The 19,920-nt window shown below is 54.3% G+C and overlaps 1 protein-coding gene across 1 annotated transcript in view; it reads left to right on the forward strand.

The window, feature by feature from the left end:
- Nucleotides 1-17,926, forward strand: part of TGM2 (transglutaminase 2) — a 33,521-nt gene extending 15,595 nt beyond the window's left edge. The window contains exons 6-13 of the mRNA XM_080813236.1: nucleotides 687-864; nucleotides 4,685-4,820; nucleotides 5,492-5,595; nucleotides 7,397-7,639; nucleotides 9,215-9,487; nucleotides 13,974-14,134; nucleotides 15,181-15,317; nucleotides 16,094-17,926. Coding sequence (XP_080669362.1) covers nucleotides 687-864; nucleotides 4,685-4,820; nucleotides 5,492-5,595; nucleotides 7,397-7,639; nucleotides 9,215-9,487; nucleotides 13,974-14,134; nucleotides 15,181-15,317; nucleotides 16,094-16,244 — 1,383 coding nt within the window. The 3' untranslated portion in view covers nucleotides 16,245-17,926. The remainder of the gene's footprint in view (nucleotides 1-686; nucleotides 865-4,684; nucleotides 4,821-5,491; nucleotides 5,596-7,396; nucleotides 7,640-9,214; nucleotides 9,488-13,973; nucleotides 14,135-15,180; nucleotides 15,318-16,093) is intronic.
- The last annotated feature ends 1,994 nt before the right edge of the window (nucleotides 17,927-19,920 follow it).

Raw genomic sequence — 19,920 nt, forward strand, 5'->3', positions numbered from 1 at the left:
ATCAGAAATGATGATGCTGGCACTGAAGGAAGCCAGAGGTGTGAGAATGTCTAATTGCAGAATCCAACTTCAGGGAGAGGCTGGGCGGGGGGTGGTGGGAACCTCTGTAATTGATGATCCCTAAGCTGATATAGTAAGTGGGAGAAGAGTATTCCAGGGAGAGGGCACAGTTTGTACAAAGGCCCTGAGGCGGGAACGACTTTGGCAGGTTCGAGGAGCAGAAAGGAGGCTGGCGGGCTGGAGTGGAGTGAGTGGGGAGGAGTGGGGTGCAGGAGGTGGGCAGGGGTGAGACCATGCAGGCCTCATGGGCCACAGTCAGGAGGCTCGATTTTATTCTCAAGGCAATGGGAGGGTAAGGGAAACAACACAATCCAGGCAGGGGCCGGAGGGGGTCTTCATAAAACTCAGATCACATCTTGTCACCCTCCTGCCACCCCATGGCCAAATTCACACCACCAGTATCACCTTCATGACCTTGACCCCTCGCCACCTCCTCCCTTCTTCTCCTTCTCTCTCCCACACGCCAGGGCAGCCCCAACCATCTCCCACACATCAGCCCGTCACACCTTGGTGTCTTTGCATGGGCTGTTCCCTCTCCTAAATTCCTTTCCCTGCCTTTCACCATGTACTGAACTCACAGCACCTGCTCCCCAGGCTCGGTCCCTCTGATGCCCCGCTGGTTGTAGGTCAACTGCAATGATGACCAGGGTGTGTTGCTGGGACGCTGGGACAACAATTACAAGGATGGTGTCAGCCCCATGTTCTGGATCGGCAGTGTGGACATCCTGCGGCGCTGGAAGACCTCGGGCTGCCAGCGTGTCAAGTACGGCCAGTGCTGGGTCTTCGCTGCTGTGGCCTGCACAGGTGAGTGGCATGCTGGGTAGGGTGGGGGCGGGGGTTGGCTGGAACCTGCTCACAGCCTCCCTGAGCCCTGGGGGAGTGCAGAGAGAGCACTCAAGTGGGAATCAGGAGACCCCCAGTAGTTCTGGTCCTGCCTCTGCCTCCAACACCACCAACGTACTGTGAGGCCTGGAGTCGGCAGCTGCCCCTCTCTGGCCCTTTTCCCAACAGCTACCTTGCAGGTGGTCATTAGGATCAAGGGATGTCATGTGGGAGGCAGCTTGGGCTCAGGGTCGAGAAGATGGACTTTGGGGCCAGGCACCCCTGAATCTAAAATCCCCGGTAACATTCACCTGCTCTGCGACCTTGAGCAGATGACTTCCTTCTGAACCTCAGTTTCCTCTTCTGTAAAATGGGGGCAAGAGGACCTCCCTCCTAGGGTGGGTTGGTAGAAAACTGCTCAGTGCAGAATTCAGCCCAGTGCAGCTCTCAGTAAATATTAGCTCTTACTAACTTAATAGTAACAGTGATATCAATGTCAGGAAAGGGAAAGCACTTTCTAAAATGCAGAGGAGGCAAGAGAAAGCAATTTAAAACCAAAATGGGAAATAAATCTTTTTTAAAGTCTTAAAAATTCGAGCCCAGAAAATGACGAAAATCGTTCTGGGCTGGGGATGGCACGTATGAGAATGGGTCAGTATCCTGTACCAGTTAAAAACACAGACTCCAGAATCAAGGTCCAAATCCCAGTCCCAGCTCTGCTCCTTACCAGCTGTGTCCCAGGTAATCACTGAGCCTCTCTGAGGCTCAGCTCTGATACATGGGAACCGGACCTAACAACAGTGCCTTACCCTGGGGCGGTTGTGAGGATAACGTATGAAGGGCTGGAAATGATTTCAGACGCGTAACAGCGAATACTTACCTCCTGCTGCTAGATTATTCTTATTAAGATGACTACCACTGCTATTACCATTTATTTTATTTTTTTTTAATATTTTATTTATTTTTTTGACAGACAAAGATCACAAGTAGGCAGAGAGGCAGGCAGAGAGAGAGGGGGAAGCAGGCTCCCCACTAAGCAGAGAGCCCAATGTGGGGCTCGATCCCAGGACCCTGAGATCATGACCCGAGCCAAAGGCAGAGGCTTTAGCCCATTGAGCCACCCAGGAGCCCCTGCTATTATCATTTATTAGGCTCCGGAAATCTAAGAAGCTGGTCCTGAATCGCAGCTTCTCTGACTCCGGGACCAGGACCCAGGCCCAGGGAAGGGCCTCGGGGCATCCCGGAGCTGTCTTCCACACCAGCAGTCTGGGTAGGGGCGGTGCCGCCGGGGCTCCCCACAGGGCTGTCTCTGCTCCCCCTTCCCCATGGCCGAACCACATGAGCCTGCCTGCTTCTGGGACCTGAGCATTCCCTTTTCTTGGGCAAACTCCCTTGTCCCAGACCTCTTCCTCTGAGGGGCCTTAAATGCCTCCTGAGAACCCCACGGGTTTTCTGGAGACCCACCACCATCTGTGGTCTGGGTCCCTGAGCTCACCTGCAGGCACCTCCCTCCCCCGGGGCTGTGACCTCCAGAGGTCTTGCTCGAGACCCCTCTTTCCCCAAGGCCAGAGCTGAGTCTGGCTCCCTGCAGCCTTCTCCCAGGCCTGGTGCTGGACGGAGCCAGGGAGAAGTGGCCCCGAGGAGCAGCCCCCCAGGGGCTTCTGCAGGGAGCGTCCTGCTGGACTGGCCCAGGGACTCTGGTGTCCCGCTGCCTGTTTTGAATCCCAGCGCTTTCGCCAGCCCCTGGGTGGACTTGAGCGAGAGAACTGGGGTCTCCAAGCCTTTCTCCTCCTCATCTGTGCAGTGGACACAGCAGTGACAGAAATAATTCCCAGGGAGATGTCACTTCACCCAGTGTCTGGTTCAACTTAGACTTGAGTTTGTGGACTTCCAGGGGAAGTTGGGATTCCTCAGCCGGATCCTGGAGCATTTCAAAATGTCTGAGAGTCATTTGACTGGATAGGCGGTGACTGGATGGGCATTTGCAGTGACACTTGCAGTGATGGGCACCCGTGGCACCCTGCCCTTCTACCCCGGGCACGGGGCAGACAAGACTGCCCACACCCACTGCCTCTCTGAATCACCACCACATCCCTGAAAGTCGCTATTATTAGCTCCTCTTAGAAGAGGAAATGGAATCTCAGAGACCGGAAGTGGTTGCCTGAGGTCACACAGCTGGGGAGCAGCGAGGCCAAGCTTGAACTCAGGCGTCCCCGGCTCTGGGGCAGCTTTCTGGCCTGAGCCTGGGATGAGGAGTCCTCTTGGGACACCAGCTCTAGGACAGGGGTGATGCCTTGCTCCTCGGGTGGTGGGGCCTCCTCACGCCTGGTCTGTGTCCTGAGGCCTGTCCTGGGGCAAGGCCTGGGGTTGGTTTGCTGGTGCCGGAGTCTACTGCCGGCGCCTCAGGGCGGGCAGCCAGGCAGGAGGGGGAGGATCAATGCTGCCCTTCCTCCCCGCCAGAATGTAGGGCCTGACTGAGACCTCTTACCCTGCTTGACAGAGGGCCCAGGGCAACAGGGCAAAGGTCACACACACACACACACACTCCACCCACCATCTCCAAGACTCAATCTCAATAAAAACTAAAAGGCCGAAGTTCCACAGGTTACATTCAGTAGGGCTTTTCTCACTTTTTAAGAACAGATACTTATTTCCTTTTTCCCACCCCAAGAACATGTTACTTTCACAAAAAAGCTCATTGAAAAATGAGGGAGTGAAAAGGCACCAAAAACACCGCCTGTCAAGGAGCACGCTGCCATTCAGGCACGAGTCGTGCCCTGGGCTTCCCTCCCTCCTCGGAGGTCTGTAGGTGCCACCTGCTGTCCTGCCTCCTTGCCTCCCACTCCCCCGTCACTGTGACCTCTGTAAACTGTGCTTTGGCGTGAGCACAGGGCCCTCCCCTTCCACGACGGTGCCCCAGCACAACTGCCAGCCCTGCATGTGTACCATGACCTTGTGTGGTAGAGGAGGAAACAAGGCCCAGAGAGGTGGAAGGACTGGCCCCAGGTCACACAGCCCAAAGCAGCCGGCATTGCAGAGAAGGCCCCTCGATCCTTGTTCCCTCTGCTCCCTGCTCCACTGTGTGCTCCTTGCCCTGAATCTCCACCAGCCCTTCCCTTCTTCCCTTTTCCCTTTCTTCCTCCTCCTCTCTCTTCTTCAACCACCTTCATCCATTTGACAAAATTGTCTGTGCCAGGCCTGTGCTGGGCTCTGGGCACATGAAATAAGACAGATCACTCACCGCCTCCAGAGGACAAATGAAAGGATCCCCCCTGTGCCTGTCCATTGCGAATGATGATGAATCCCCAGTCTTGCTATGAATGCAAACAATGGAGCCATCTAAACCTGGTGGGTGGCCTTCCAGGCTGAGGGAATAGCATAGGCCAATGTCCTGTGGCTGGCAGGAGTGTAGAGTGCTGGAGGAACAGCGAGTGTGGCTGGGGAAAAGTGCCCAGGAGGTGGTCAGGGGCCAAGCTTTGAGAGGTCTGGCCTTGACCTTAAGGGCCATGGGGAGACATTGAAGGTTTAGCAGAGGATTGTTGATGTCAGACTTGCATCTTGGGGTTTCCTTCTGTTAGCAGTGAGGTGAGGAGGCAGAGTGGACATGGAGTGACCAGTGAGGTGGGCACTATCATCCAGGTAAGGGGAAGGTGCCCACCCTCACCACCTGGATAATGGGTACAGTGCTGCCTGAGTACAGATGGGAGCATGGATGCTCAGAGCAGGGCACATGGCTCCAGATCCTCAGCTCTCACCTCTCCCCGAATCCCGCTCTCCATCCTGTCCCCTCCCCCACCCCCAGTGCTGCGGTGCCTTGGCGTCCCCACCAGAGTGGTGACCAACTTTAACTCGGCCCATGACCAGAACAGCAACCTACTCATCGAGTATGTCTACAACGAGTTTGGAGAGATGCAGAGGGACAAAAGCGAGATGATCTGGTGAGCTGGGGCCCAGAGTCAGGGGTAAACCCCACTGGGAGGGTCCCCTGGAAGGGAAACTTAGGAAGCCTTCTCAGAGGAGGTCACATTTGAATTGGGATTAAAAGTTGAACAGTATTCAGACAAGGGGGAAACAGGGCCAGGGAGGGGTCTCCAGGTAGGGGCCCCAGCATGAGCAAAGGAGGGAAAGTCAACACACAAAGTCAATAATGCATGAAAATGTGTCAGGGTGTTGGTTTTTCAGGAGTCTGGAATGCCAGGTGAGAGGGTCTGGGCTTGACTCCAAAACCGACAGGTTGTCACCAAAGGCTTCAAACTGGGAGAGGGACTCTGATGACACCGGACCAGGAGATCAGAAGGGGAGAGATTGCAGGCAGGGGCCTGGGGTGTGGCCCAGGCAGGCCTGAAACAGGGCAGAGCCCATGAGCTGGAAAAGAAGGGATCGCCGAGAAGCGAGGAGGTCCCATCCACGGGACTCACGGAGCCACTGAAAGAGGAGGGCTTGGGAGAGGTGCTGACAATGACTCTCTGGGCAGGAGTGAGCACCTGGCTCGGGCCCAAGGGAGGAAGAGCAAGCAGGTGTGTTGGGGATGCTCTGGGCTAAGCATAGAACAGGTGAGTGTGTACTGCCCACGGAAGAAGTGTGAGTCCTCACTTCATTTCTCCAACAGGAACTACCACTGCTGGGCGGAGTCATGGATGAGCAGGCCGGACCTGCAGCCGGGCTATGGGGGGTGGCAGGCCCTCGACCCCACGCCCCAGGAGAAGAGTGAAGGTGGGTGGGCATGGCCCCCTTCCCTAGGCCGGCAAACTGAGGCTTGGTGAGAACTGCTTTCCCCACCGCCAAGTCCCTCAGCCTGGAGTGGCAGAGCCAGGTTCTAACCCCAGTCTGGCTGACTCCAGAGACCACTGACTGGTCTGCACAAGTGTGGGGGTCCTCACTCAGAGCATTCGATCAGCTTCTTTTATCATTGGAAGAGTAATTTACAACAGCAAATATGGAGAAGCACAAAGAAAAAGATCAAATAACATCTTTGTCCTCTCCCCCTCAAAAGAAATATCATTCATATTCACACACAGCTTCCAGTAATTTCCCATTATATATTTGTTGGTAGGTGTGTGTGTGAAAGATGGAGAGGCAGAGACAGAGAGAGGGAGAAAGAGACAGAGGGAGAAAGAGAGAGAGAACACCAAGCAAAACTGGGTGAAACCAAATGGATCCTTTCTCAGAATAATATTTGTATTTATATTTATTATTTTATTTTATTATTGTTTATTTAATTTCAATCAGCCAACATTAGTTTTTGATGTAGTATTCAGTGATTCACTAGCTACGTGTAACACCTAGTGCTCATGACATCACGTGCCCTCCTTAATGCCCATCACCCAGTTACCCTGTCTTCCCTACAGAATAATATTTTTAAATGCGTAGAATATATTACCTAGGGTAACAAAGAAAACCAATTACACCAAAACATGGTTATCAAATTTTTAAAAAAATAAATTTATGATATGGTAATATCTGCTTTACAGAACAAGGTCTAGTGGTAAAGATAGTAAGTTCCATGATATACTGTTACAGGTGCATATAAGTGGTATTTCCAGTTGTCTACGACAACTAAAATGTGATGCCTAAGTGTCTGCATTCCTTACGGGTGAGAAGTCATAAGTGCACCTAAGATGATGGTTTGTCTGCTTTCACAATCGAAAGAAGTGTTAGCAAATTTCAGTGCAGACAAAGATGTCATTTTTTGCCATCCAAGTTCACAGACCCCCGAACTCTCCTGGCAGTGCTTTGGGGGTCTTTGGTCCCTTGGTTAAAATCTCTGGCTGCATGTGACCTTTTGTCTTGGTCCTATCACGTCTCCATGTGTCATTGACATTTCTTTATCTCATAGTTTTCCAGGATTTTAATTTTAAACGAATGTTACCATGTCTGTTGCATCAAATGGATACAATGTAGTGAGCTATTCAGCCTCTAGCCCTCCACAGTTAACTTTGTGGCCAGTTTGAAGCAGCAGCTGTGAACCCCAGCGAGAGAAACATCCAGCTCTCATGGTCATTCAGTCAACATGCACCTCCTGAGTACATTGATGGGGGCGGCTGTGGCTCCCTGTGTGGGCAGGAAGCCGGAAGGACAGACCAACTGTCTTCTATAGCATGGCTCTCTCCCCTCCTCGGGATGCCTGGGGATAGGCTTCTGCTAATATTTCAGACACTTAAAAAGAAAACATTCCATTTACATAGTATTTAGAATATGCAAATACTCATTAGGTGGGTCGTAAATATCCCCACCACACAAAACGGGCTTAGAGGAGTTAAGTCACTTCCCCAAGGAATAAGAAGTCCCCCAGTGAATGAGGCCAGCTGAGATTTGAGCCCCAGAAGCTGGGCAGGCTCCAGAGCCTGCATTTTTAATTCTTACTCTCTGCTACCTTCCCACCAGTGGAGTCCCTGAGTCAAATGGCTGGACAGTCTTGAGATTCTCTGCAACAAGGTGGCTGAAATGTGGAAAGTGGGAGAGGGTGTCACCCTCCCCTCAGCCCAAGCCCATCTCGCCTCTTACCCCCAACCAGGGACATACTGCTGTGGCCCGGTTCCAGTTCGTGCCATCAAGGAGGGTGACCTGAGCACCAAGTACGATGCACCTTTTGTCTTTGCTGAGGTCAATGCCGACGTGGTGAACTGGATCCAGCAGAAGGATGGGTCCATGCACAAGTCCACCAACCCCACCCAGACCGTGGGGATGAAGATCAGCACGAAGAGGGTGGGCCGTGATGACCGGGAGGACATCACCCACACCTACAAGTATCCGGAGGGTAAGTGCTCGGCTCCCCAGAGCCTTCGCCAACGCCTTGCAGGGAAGCAGCCTGTTTTACCAGCCAGTGGGCTTGTGTGTGTGTGTGTGTGTGTGTGTGTGTGTGTACACACACGGATGTGTTTTCTTTGGCAGCCTGCACACAATAAGGACCTGTAGGTCACTTTCCATTTTACATCTTTTCTTAGGAAAAAACACACTGGGACACAGTAGTAGAAGAGTATTCATTTAAGAATTCCGTATTTCACAAAAGGATTCCATGGGGGTTTTTTAAGCCTTGCTTTTTGGCTGTTTGGACTTAAATACAACTGGAGGATACTCGTTATGGAGGAGCTGCTGCCTCTGAACAGAAAAATGAATGATGTCTGTGTCGTTTCGTGACGGTATATGTCATCATGCTACCTGCAACTGAAGACGTGCAACCCCACACTCCCCCCCTCCTTTTTTTAAATTGCAACATGTTTGGATTAGAGCGGCTTGGAAGTCCAGAGGGGCGGGTCCTGGAAGAGAGATTCCAGGAACTCCGTAGTGTTTATTTGTGCGGTGTTTCACACACAGCTGGGGAGGTGAGTGGGCAGATGGAGAGGGAAGGAGAGAAAGATCGTAAGAGCGACTTAATGAGAGAGCTATAATCTGATCCAAAGATGAAGCTCCTCTCTGCAGCTTATGTTCAATCAGGAGAGGGAAGAAGGGACACAGCTTATTTTTTAAATTGTTTTGGAGCACAACCAGCAGCCAATTCAATACAGTAGCTGTTTTCTAAGCATCCTTGGTGAGCCTGGGGGTGGGAGGGTGGGGCGGCTCACAGAGATGCGTAAGAAACCATCACTCCTGCCCTCCTCTGACTCCCGCTGACTTACCTGCACCGGCTGGGGATTGGGGAATAAGCAGCCGTACTCTGACAGAAGGAAAAGGTGCTTACGCTGGTCTCTGAAAGGTCTAGAGCTGATGGTTTGATGGGAGACGTAGATATGCACCCAGCAGCACCGGGGAAGAAACAGGAGCGGAGGAGAGAGGTAGATGGGACACAGAGGAGGGGAGCGCTACAGGTAGGGAGGGGGAGGAAGAGATTTCAGGTAGATGGAATCCCTGGGCAAACACTGGGAGGTGAGAAAGTTTTCGTCCTACTGGTGTTTACTATCCACCAACCACTGTTAGAGGCTTCCGGTGTGTCGACAGAGGAGTAAAATACAGTCTTAGTCTTTGAGCGGCTTAAGAGGGTAAGTACATAAACAGAAGACAACTTGGTTAAATAAAAAGCATGATAGGCAACAGGCACTGGTGAAACTTGAGAAGACATGGCGACTCATTCATCCTGGGGCAGGAGTGTTCAGAGAAGGCTTCCTGGAGGAGGGGGCATCATTTGGGACTGGGTTTTGAGGGATGTATAGGAGTTTACTTGTGGAAAGTAAATAAAATCTCCTATCATCCTCCTGACACGGGAGTGTAGACAAGGGGCTCCTCTAGACCTGATCTGAGTCCCCAGGACTCTGAAGAGCCAGCTTGCCCTGCCCCAGCCTCGTTGTCCTTGGTCCTTATTTCAGCCGTACCGGAGCTCTCTTCCCCATTCCCACAGGGTCCCCAGAGGAGAGAGAAGCCTTCAAAAGGGCCAACCACCTGAATAAGCAGTCTAAGAAAGAGGAGACAGGGGTGGCCATGCGGATCCGCGTGGCCCAGAGCATGAACATGGGCAGTGACTTTGATGTCTTCGCCTACATCACCAACAACACGGCTGAGACCCACACCTGCCGCCTCATGCTCCATGCCCGCACCGTCAGCTACAATGGGATCCTGGGGCCCGAGTGCGGCAGCAAAGACCTGCTCAACCTTTCCCTGGAGCCCTCATCTGGTAAGGCCCTGTGGTCCCGGAGCAGTTGCTGACCACCAACCAGCGGCACATTCGTTAGTGTCCTGAGCACTTGACACGTGCGATCGACCTCACGGATGTTTCTGTGACACTTTCTCTGGGTCACGCCCTTCCCACAGCCTTTATAAACAAGCCACCCATTTAATTCTTGTAACAAAAGTGGGAGGCGGATTCTTTTATTGCCCCATTTTTCAGATGAGAAGACGGAGCGCAGAGAGTTTAAGCAACTTTCCCAAGACCACATGGTTAGGAAGGGACAGGACTGAGACTTGAACTTATGCTCTTAGCAGCCGTACTGCTTTGTTCCATGTCATCCTTATGTGACCTCAGACCGCTTCCTGGGGCGTGCTACTGCTTGCTCCCAGCTCATTCCTTCCCTCTACCTCTACCCACAGCCCCTGCGAGAACTCTGCCTCAGAGAGAAGGGGTTCTAGGCCAGTGCTGCTCATAGAACTTTCGGCATGCAGGAGCTTTCCTGCGTCTGCTCTGTCCAGTCGCCGGCGGCCAGCTCCCTATGGCCGTTGAGCACTTGAAGTAAGCACAACTGTGGAATTTGAGTTTTAATTTCACTTAAAGTTAACCAGCCACATGTGGCCAGAAGCTGTCCTACTGGGCAGAATAGTTCTGAGGGTAACAGGAGAGGAGAATGGCCGGGCCCCCGGGGAGGAAGTGTTTCCTCTCACCCCTGACCTTCTCCTCTGACCTGGCTCTGGCACCTGGCCTGGCCTCCCTGTGAGGCAGATCCCCTGCCCTGTTCTGGGGCAAAATGATGTCAGTAGACGGCCCAGTCTGCAGCCCCGGGGAAGAGCGTCTGTCACCCAAGCCTCGTGGTCAGAAACCCGCACGCACGCCTCCTTGGTCTCTTTCCCTGCCTGGCTTGGTCACTGCACCCGATTATCTTCCTGAAAATAAGCCTGAGGCCCTGAGGGGGGTTGTGGCCCCTCAGGTAATTTAGTGAGGCAGCACAGAGCCTGGTGTCTTGCCCTCCACCCCCACCCCCAGCCACCTGATCCTGGCTGGTGCAGTGGCAGCCTTCAGGCCTGAGGAGGCAAAGGGGTCCTGGTAATGGAGCCTTCTGGTCGTCCTCTGAGGGGCAGTGTGGACACTCTTCAGCCCTGGGGCCTCAGAGAGGTGCGTCCCACTCACTGGGTCACCGGGGCCAATGGCTGCCTCCCTGAACCTCAGTGTCCCCTTTGAGGTCTGTGGCAGTCAGGACCCGGCAGTCTAGGACTCTCTGGCAGGGGGGAGTGGGGAGGGGCTGTGCCCAGTGTAGGTGCCCCCTATCCAGGAGCCAGCATGCTCACGTGCTGAGCTGGTTGAAAGGCCCAGGGCGAGGAGGGCTCTTGTTTGTGGAGTCTGTGTGCCTTCCCCTGCACCCCCTACTCTTGCCTGTCAAACGCATGTTTCCTCCCCTTTATTGCCTCTGCCCTTGGCCCCTGTGCCTGGTGTGAGGGTCATGGCCTTGGAGTTCCTCAGAAGGCCGGTCTGGGTTTCAGGCCTGGAGTCTGAGAAACCCTCCTGGTTTCTCTATCTTGGGCCCCCCCATGGGCACTCCTGGGGCTGCATGCCCACCCTTTGCCCCTCAGGGCCAAAGCCAGTGGCACCAGGACGGGGTCCCAACACTCAGGGCTGCAAGAGAACACGTTCTGAGTCCATCTAGACATGGCTTTGCCGCTGCCCCCGCCCCCACTTCTGAATGTACAAACTTGGGCGGCATGACCTTGCACTCAGATCCTCGAATCACACCCATCATTCAGTGGGGCAACAGCACACCCTCCTGATGGGCCTCTGGGAGGACTGGAGGAGACTGTGCGCTCAGGAAATATCTGGAAAGTATAAAATGGGGCCTGATCATAGGAAGGCAGAGAATCCCCGAGAATCTGTTCTGAACACCTGCTGTGCCAGATTGTAGTCTCGGTGCTGGGCCCAGGGGCTCCTGAGCCCCTGCCAACCTCGATGGCATGCAGAGGACCCAGCCGTCACCTCCGCATCCAGGCCCCGGGTGTCAGGGGCAGGGGTCCATTCCTACGGATTTGTGCCACGGCCAGGATACCCAAGTTCTAGTTCCTACGATGCTGTCGATGGGTTGTGGGCTCCTGGGGATTTGTCCTCTCCTTTCCAGGCCTCAGGTTCCCCCCTTGCAGGAAGGCTGGTTCATGATTGAAGAGCCCGCCAGCCCCTGCGTGTGACTGTGTACCAGCAGGTTCTTCTCATGTTCAGAACCGCTTCAAAGGGAGGAACTGTCTTTCCTGGAATGTGTGGCATGAGGTGAACTCCAGCCCTGGCCAGCGATGCCAGAACTTCCTGTTGAGTCACCCTTTGCCGGCCCACTACCATCTGGGCCCTTGGAGCGTTGTTCCGCCGAGGCTCAGCCAAGCCTGTCGGTGTTTCCCATCATCCCGGGGACGTGTTCACCGCAGAGCACTCCCTCCTGCCTCGGAGACCCATGAAGGGCACAGCCTGCAGTGAGAGGGCAGAGGAGGGCAGAGGTCCTGTGTGCTGCCTTCGGGCTGCAAGGTGGGGCTGGTCTAGGATGCTGGCGGGGGCCTCCAATGCCAAGCTCAGCCTCAGATAGACATCACCCCCTCCCCGCCCCCGCCCCGAGACCCCAGACTTTGGCTGGCTTGCTTGTTATTCTCTGATGATAAGATCTGGGGAATTTCCAGAATGTGCTAATGGACAGGAAACCAGGCCAAGGACAGGGAGCCATCCCCACCCTTGCCTCCTTGCGCTGCTTCTCTCCCTTCCCCTTCCTGCCCCACCCGTCCTCTCTCTCCTCCCCTCACCCCTCCAGGTGGGTCACTGGGACTGCAGCCACTGTGGCCTCTGTGGCCACACCCATGGCACCTTCTAGAACAGGACTAGTCACCTAAGGAATGACTGAGACTGACCACACACGTTCTATTCTCTCAACCAAGGCTGTGGTCCCTGGCCCTTGGACCACGGTTCTCAGAGGTCCTGCCCCACCCTCTCTTCAGCCTTCTGGAAAAGTCAGCAGTTGGGGCCACATCCTCTAAGCTCCTGGAGGACAGTGTTGTCCTTTCCCATGTAGCTGGCCAGTTTCCACTCGGTTCCACCAGGCCCTGACCTGGGGATTTTCACTCCTTTCTGTCTTTATTGGCAGAAGGTTGGGTTTTCTTCCCCAATGTCATCTGCTCAGAGGTTGGGGCGGAGCCATCCTGGGGATGAGCCATGGGGATGCGGGGCAGGCTGGGGCTTAGACCTTGACCAGCAGCGAGAAGCTGGCTGTCTGCCAGGCCCTCACCGTCCTTCAGATGGGCCCCACAAGGAGCATCTGGGGGCAATTACAGGCCCAGCACCCTTACCCCTAGCGGATCTCCCGTCTCAGCCTGGAGCCCTCGGCAGACAATAATATTGAGCTGGAACTGAGCGAGCGTGACTTGGCTTTGTATTTCTTTTTGCTGGTTACCTTCTATTTATAGTAAATGAGACTGGTTTGGTGCAAATATCGAAAAGTGTGCCCAAGCAGAAAAGGTTAAAAAGTATAAAGCGAGTGGGCTGAGAGCAAAACAATGAGCAAATAATAAGGTTATCCTCAGATTTGTGAAAAGTCCGGTGAGTGGCTGGAGTCTGATGGGAGACGGAGGGGACAGATGGTGGGACAAGAAGTTTCTCCCATCATGGTCCGGGGGTGGCTGAGCTCCGCCGAGCCCCAAGACCGGCCTTCCAGCACTCCCATTTGACGGGGAGGTCCGAGGAACCTTCCAGATAGGGTTTGCCCAAGGGTCTCTGCGACGGTGTGGACAAGCACTCCGTGGCCCAGCCTGCTAATTCTCAGGCCTGTGCTCTTTGCACTGTTCTTTCCTGCCTCCTGCAAGCTGACCCCTGGTGCCCTCGTGCCACAGTGTTGTCAGAAAAATGGGGCTAGAAACCACACTTTGCTTCTCTGCATTGGGAGGGGTTGGCCCTTCTCATCTCTTCATCACTATGTGGCTTTTGCTCTGAAGTGACCCCTGGTCTTAGCTCCTTCCAGCAGGTACAAGATTCCCAGGGTACAAAAGAGAAACAGAGAGGGAGGTGACCTTCCCAGGCTCACACAGCCGGTCAGTCAGTGGCCGAGCCACACCAGGTCTCCCGATCTGAGCACTTACTGGCAGAAGTATTTCTTCATCTGTAAAATGGGCACAATCCCACCAGCTTCATGTGGGGAAACTGAGGCCCCGAGAGGTGGAATGACTTGCTCAGCATCACCAGCTGGCAAAGGGCAGAGAGGCAGGATCAGAATCCAGGCCTGTTGGAGCTCCAGCACTTCCCTGACCAGGCTCCTCCCTGGGAACCCCCAAGCCAGGGGAAATGGGGGCGGGGGCGAGGCCTGGGATCTGCCCATTCATTCACTATGTGACCTCAAGCCCAGTCTTTTCCCTCTCGGTGCTTCGGGGCAATGCCGTGGGAGAAGTGGGGGCCATGACTCAGCGATCACAGTGTTCTTCCGTCTCGCCTCTTGCAGAGAAAAGCATTCCCCTCCGAATCCTCTATGACAAGTACTGTGAGTGTCTGACCGAGTCGAACCTTATCAAGGTGCGGGGCCTCCTCATAGAGCCAGCTGCCAACAGCTACCTGCTGGCCGAGAGGGACATCTACCTGGAGAATCCAGAAATCAAGATCCGGGTAAGGGATGGGCTGGGCAAGGGATGGTGGCAGGGGCGGGGTCCCAGAACAGCCCCCCCGCCCCGCCCATGTACATACCAGCAGCCCGGCCCTCTCCAGATCTTTGATGCCCCAGGCTTCCTCAAATCCTAACTTCATCGAAGGAAAGCATCGTGAAGCTAGAAGGATTGGGGACTCCTACCTCTAGGAATGAATCCTAGAATTCCAGAGTGGTGGGGAGGTGGAGTTTAGGGATCTCAGAATCATGGACCCTTGATTGCCTGGATTCCATCCAGGCCCTGGGGCCCTGGTGGAGCAGGAAGAGGAGAAGGAGTTAAGGGCACAGACTCTGCAGTCTGACTCCCTGAGTTTGTGTGTGGGTAGCCCTGGGCAAGTCACTCTGCCCCTCTGGGCATCAGTTTATTGTCTGCAAGGTGGAATTACATACCTAGCACCTAGGCGTGTTGTAAGAATGAAATGTACATCCAAGGAAGTGCCTTATAAGGGCTCACAGTAGCTGACTATTCTTATCACCATCATCATCGGCATCCTAGCAAGCCACAGCCCCAGAATCCCAAATGCAGCAGTTAGAAATAAATGGCAAAGAGCAGAGGGGGTGGGAGTGAGCACCCCCGTGTTAGCTCAGTTAATCCTCATGAGAGCCCCACAGCAAGGCATTTCTCTCCTAAGAAGAAACCAAGGCTCAGAGGGGATCATTACTTTCCCAAGGTCACACAGTGAGGAAGGGGTAGAGATCAGCTCTTCCCAAAAGCCTGTGATCTTTCCATCCAGACCCTAGAACAAGGGAGGCACTTTCTGCATCCCCCCAGTCACGTGGAACCTCACTGCAGGTCCGTGAACGACAGTGTTTCCTAGATGAGGAAACAGGTGCAGAGGTGGGGAGCAATCATGCCCAGCGGGGCCAAATTGCAGCAAATATAGAGACGCCTCCCTCCCCCCCCCCACCCCCCCACCCCGCGGGGCTCCTGCCTGCCCTCGAAGGGCTCTAAGCCCCTCTCCTTCAGGGCCGCCCCGACATGTGTCCCTCTTGTCGTCTTGTCTTCCAGATCCTGGGAGAGCCCAAGCAGAACCGCAAGCTGGTGGCGGAGGCATCCCTGCGGAACCCTCTCACCACGCCGCTGTTAGGCTGCACCTTCACCATGGAGGGGGCCGGCCTGATGGATGAGCAGAAGATCGTGGACGTGTAAGTGCCGGTCCCTCCAGCAGGGGGCGGGGTAGGGGGGGAGCTGGGAGCACAGAGCCGGGCGGGTGGAGGGAGGGGCTGCCCGCAGGCACCAAACCCTGGCCGGCAGCTCCCTCCCATCGCCTCCCACCCACGCACTCACACGCCTGCAAGGCTGTGACCCTTCGCCCGCCCTCTTAGGCATGGTTCCCACCCCTGCATCCTCCCTGAGCACCCGCACCGCGCAGCTAGCGCAGCGTGCACCTGTCTTCCCAAACCTGAGCAGCTGACACATTTCAGTCCCTAAGCACCTACCTCTGGACACGCGAATCCTCGTGTAAACACAAGTACCCACATCTGGAGTGTGTGCGAGGGGGCACGTGTGGCTGTGTCCTCAGAGAGACACATCTACACACGCAAGTACAAGCATAGATACTTTTTCAAACTTTTTTATTGTAACTTACATCCGGTGAATAACAGAAATGGTGTATGTGGGGCTCAGTGCATTTTCACACATGTAGTCCCCTGAGCGTACCCACTCTTATCCCCAAGCACAGTGTCCACTCGCACGTGCGCATGCGTGCACGCACGCGCGCGCGCGCACACACTCTGCACGAGAGAGGGCACATGGCCCCAGGCCCTTGGAGAGCGGTGAGTGCGGCCCATTTTGTTTTTGTCACATGACATTGTGCATGCACAGCAGCTCTGTGCCAGGGTCCCTGGTCATCCTGGCCTGACCCCACCGCAGGGACCGGGCTGGGCCCCTCCCCTCACCCTCTTGCTCTTTCTCTCTGCAGGCCGGACGCCGTGGCAGAGGGGGAGGAGGTCAAGGTGAGGGTGGATCTGATGCCACGCCACGTGGGCCGCCATAAACTGGTGGTGAACTTTGAGAGCGACAAGCTGAAGTCTGTGAAAGGCTTCAGGAATGTCATCATTGGTCCCGCCTAAAGGCCACGTGCCCAGCCCCGCCTTAGCCTGCTCAGAGCCCCTAACCTGATCCCAATTTTTGTTCCAAGTTAATGCGCCAATTTGCCCCCTCTTGGCCCCAGACCTCAGAGCCTGTGGGGGCTCTTTGGGATGGAATGTACTCCTAGCCTATCTTGTGCCCCTGAACTTGGATTCCCATCTCCCTTTAACTGTGAAGAATGTTCTGTGCTTCCCCATTGGGAGCACTGCCCTTGGCTGATTGGGTCTGGGGTGGGGGAGGAGGGACCCAGACCTCCCTTTACAACCCAGATGCTGTTGGAAACCACTGACCACCCACCATATTGTTTGATTTACTCCAGAGCCCCTTGAAGCCAGGAAAAGAGAGACGGTATGCCCCTTGACCAGATCCCAGACAATACACAGGCCCCAGGAGCCCTTGGAAGAACAAGAGCCAGGGCAGGTGGAGTCCCGGGAAGGGTGAGACCCAGGGTCCTCTCATATCCCAGCAGCCCTGGCCCAGCCATCCCCACTGCCACCATCGTGAGGCACCGGCCATGTGCGGGGCACTTTCTCTGCCTTTGCTAGTGCTTACACGACTACAACCCATTTAAGTCACCACGGGAAATGGCAGGGTAGGAGCTGCTTTCTGGATGAAGACTCTGGGGCTTGGAGGAGGGAAAGGAGGCTCTCTCTGCACCAGCAGGGTATTTGCAAGGCTGGGTAGTAGGAAAGCTCTAGAACACAACCCAGGACTTCTGACTCCGAGTCCAGCTCCTCGTTCATGGCCCCAGCCCCTAAGACCAGACCGAGAATATTAAAGAGGCCATTTGGGACCTGAGCAGAAAGGAGGCACTTGGGGTGAGGTGGGGAGGAGATTGGAGGGGTTAGAGCCCTGGGTTTAAGCCCCAAGTCCAGTCGGTCACTGCCTTCCCCTCTCTTGGCCTCAGGTTCCTCATTGGGCGATGGGGTGTTGACCCAGCCACGAGTAAGGCCCTCTCAGCTCTGCTCTTCCAATGTTTATAGGACCCAGCCTTGCAAATGACAGCAAGTCCTCATCCCTGGCTCCCAGAGCCTGAGGCCATGGGTCCAGATGCTTCTGAGTGTGAGACTCTGACCAAGACCACCTTCCCACCCCCAGTCCCATCTGTGTCCCCTGTCCATGCCCAGTCACCTTCCTTCAGACCACAGTTTTGGGGAAGAGAGCTCCACAGGCCCCTGTCCTACCCATGAACTTGCCCACTGCAATGCCTAGACTTCACGAGAGCCTTAGCCGCCTGTGTTGGTCACTATCAAGGTTAGCACCTCAGCCGCCCCCTCTCTGTAGGACTAGGGCCCAGAAACACAGCCCCAGCCCCGACTAAGCTCCGAGAGCCTGAGGGCTGTCATCTCTGACTCTATCCCCCTCTGTCCACATGACTGGGCTGGAAGAGGGATGAGGGAGAAAGCTATATCTGGGGGGGGTCACAGCCTCCAGGGCCCCCAAAATCTCAGAGGGGGACTTGGGGAAAGCCATGCAGACACACATAGAACTTTCTGATTGGCGCTGGGAAGGATCCCCAAATAAGCCGACTTGTGTAAGTTCTTACGAAGGTTGTAGTAGTTCTCTATGGTTCTGTAAACATTTTTGGATTCCAAGCAGGCAGTAGATGCGTTTTCGAGCCACAGAGTGAGCACTGAAATAAAAGCGTTTGCTTTGCACATTCAAACAAAGTCTGGTCTAGTCCTTTTTCCACTTTGGAGGAGGGTGTGTGGGTGAGCGTGCTCACAATGAAACCAGGCACCTCCTCCTGCCCGAGAGTCCACAGCCTCAGTTCCCCCCTCCCTAGGTCCAAACTTAACTGGCATCCGAGCTTCTACCCAGTCCGCTCCATCTCTAGCCCCTTCCTCCAACGAGTCATGTTTAGATCAGTCAATTTCCTGAATCCCTCAAATGCCCTGCGCACCTGTCAACCTCTTAGCTTTTGCCTAAGTATTGCCCTGAGCCTGGAGTGCTCTTCCTCTTCCTTATCCATCTGGCAAACTCCTACTCATCCTATAATGCTTAACACCAAAGTCACTTCTTCTGTGAAGCCTTTCTAGATTTCTTCTCAGCTCCCCCCAGACCGCTGGAATATGGACCAACTCAAACACTGATCACTGTGAATTTTATTTCCATGTTGCTGTATCTGTCCCCCTTCTCATCCTGTCTGAAGTCCCCAAGAACATCCTATCTGAATTCTGTCTCTTATAGACTACAACAAATGCTGAAATGATACACTGATATTTCGGCTCAGCTCCCCTAAGACCAGGGCTGTCCAAGAGAGCTAGCATACGAGCCACACGTGCAAAGCCATAGGAACTTAAGTTTTTCTAGTGGCTGTGTTAAAAAGAGTAAAAAGAAACAGGTAAATTATGTTCTGATGACGTATTTTATTTAACCTAGTATGTGTGAAACGTTATGTCAACATGTAATCAAGATAAGAAATGAGATCTTTTACATTTTTTTCATACTACGTGTGTGAAACGTGGCCTTTGTTTTATACCGACAGCCTGTCTCGATTTGGACTAGCTGCGTTTCAGGTTCTCAACAGCCATAGGAGGCTTCTAGACTGGGATTGTAAAAGTAGGGGAACTTGGTCATTCACCTCATTCCCCACTGACCAGCCATCGGCAAATATTTGTTGATTGAATAAGCGATGGAGGACAGCCTCTGCCCTCGGGGAACTCTTGTTGAAACACATGACATGCACTTAAGAAAATAAATCAAAATGAAAACACGACATCGCATTTTCTGGGTACTGAAGCCTTCTGTCCCCTGAAAACTGCAGCTTGTCCTGGTCTATGTGGACTGAACATTTTATCAATAGTGACAGGCTGGAAAACAGAAACCCCTGGGCCATTTCAGGCCGAGAAGATGAGGGACATGGGTTCCAAATGCATCCAACGTACAGGAAGAGTAGAAGGAAGATGGAAGGTGAAAAGGCAGCTGCTGCCCAGAATATTTGGGAGCCCCCAGCTGAGCCGGTGCTCACCACTTACCTGCTGGAACCAGCAGGGCTGCTGGAGTGGCTGAGGTCTGCCCAAGTCGGCGGGCCCAGGCCATGGTGGGAGCTGGAGGCCGGTTGGCAGCTCTTCTCCTCCTGCCTTCTCCCCACTGGCAGAGCCTAACCAGAAACAAGCTGGCAAGGGGCTCTGGAAAATATCATTTTCAGGCTTCCAGCCCCCCAAGAAAAACAGATGGCTAACCAAGGGAGGGGCGTGGGGATGGAGTCGAGTAGCTGATGCTTATCACTGTTCCCTCTGCTAAGAACAGCTTCCCGTCCTCTCTACCTAAGCAACACTTAATCAGCCTTTAAGACCCTGTTCCAAGGAGGCCGCCTCTGGGAAGCCTTCCTGGACTGCGGCCAATGGCTTCCACCTCTGGTTCTCCTGGGTCTATCATAGGTAGCTACTTGTGTGCCTGACCGGCGCTCCGGAGCACCCCAAGAGCAGAGTCAGGGCGTGCGCCCTACAAAGGGGCCCCCAGGTGTACTCAGGACTGCTGACTCTGCCTGCAGGCTGACTGCCTCCCCGATGCTGAGCAGATCCAGAGGCCTCTCCTGACCAGCCCCCACACCTGTCCCACCCCCAGGAACCCACTCGCCAGGAACCCAGGAAGGACAAAGGCCCTGCTGCTCTCAGAGGCCCAAACAAAGAAAATGAGCCTGAGTTCCAGCTC

This window comes from Martes martes, assembly GCF_963455335.1.
Source record: "Martes martes genome assembly, chromosome: 9".
Lineage (NCBI taxonomy): Eukaryota > Metazoa > Chordata > Mammalia > Carnivora > Mustelidae > Martes > Martes martes.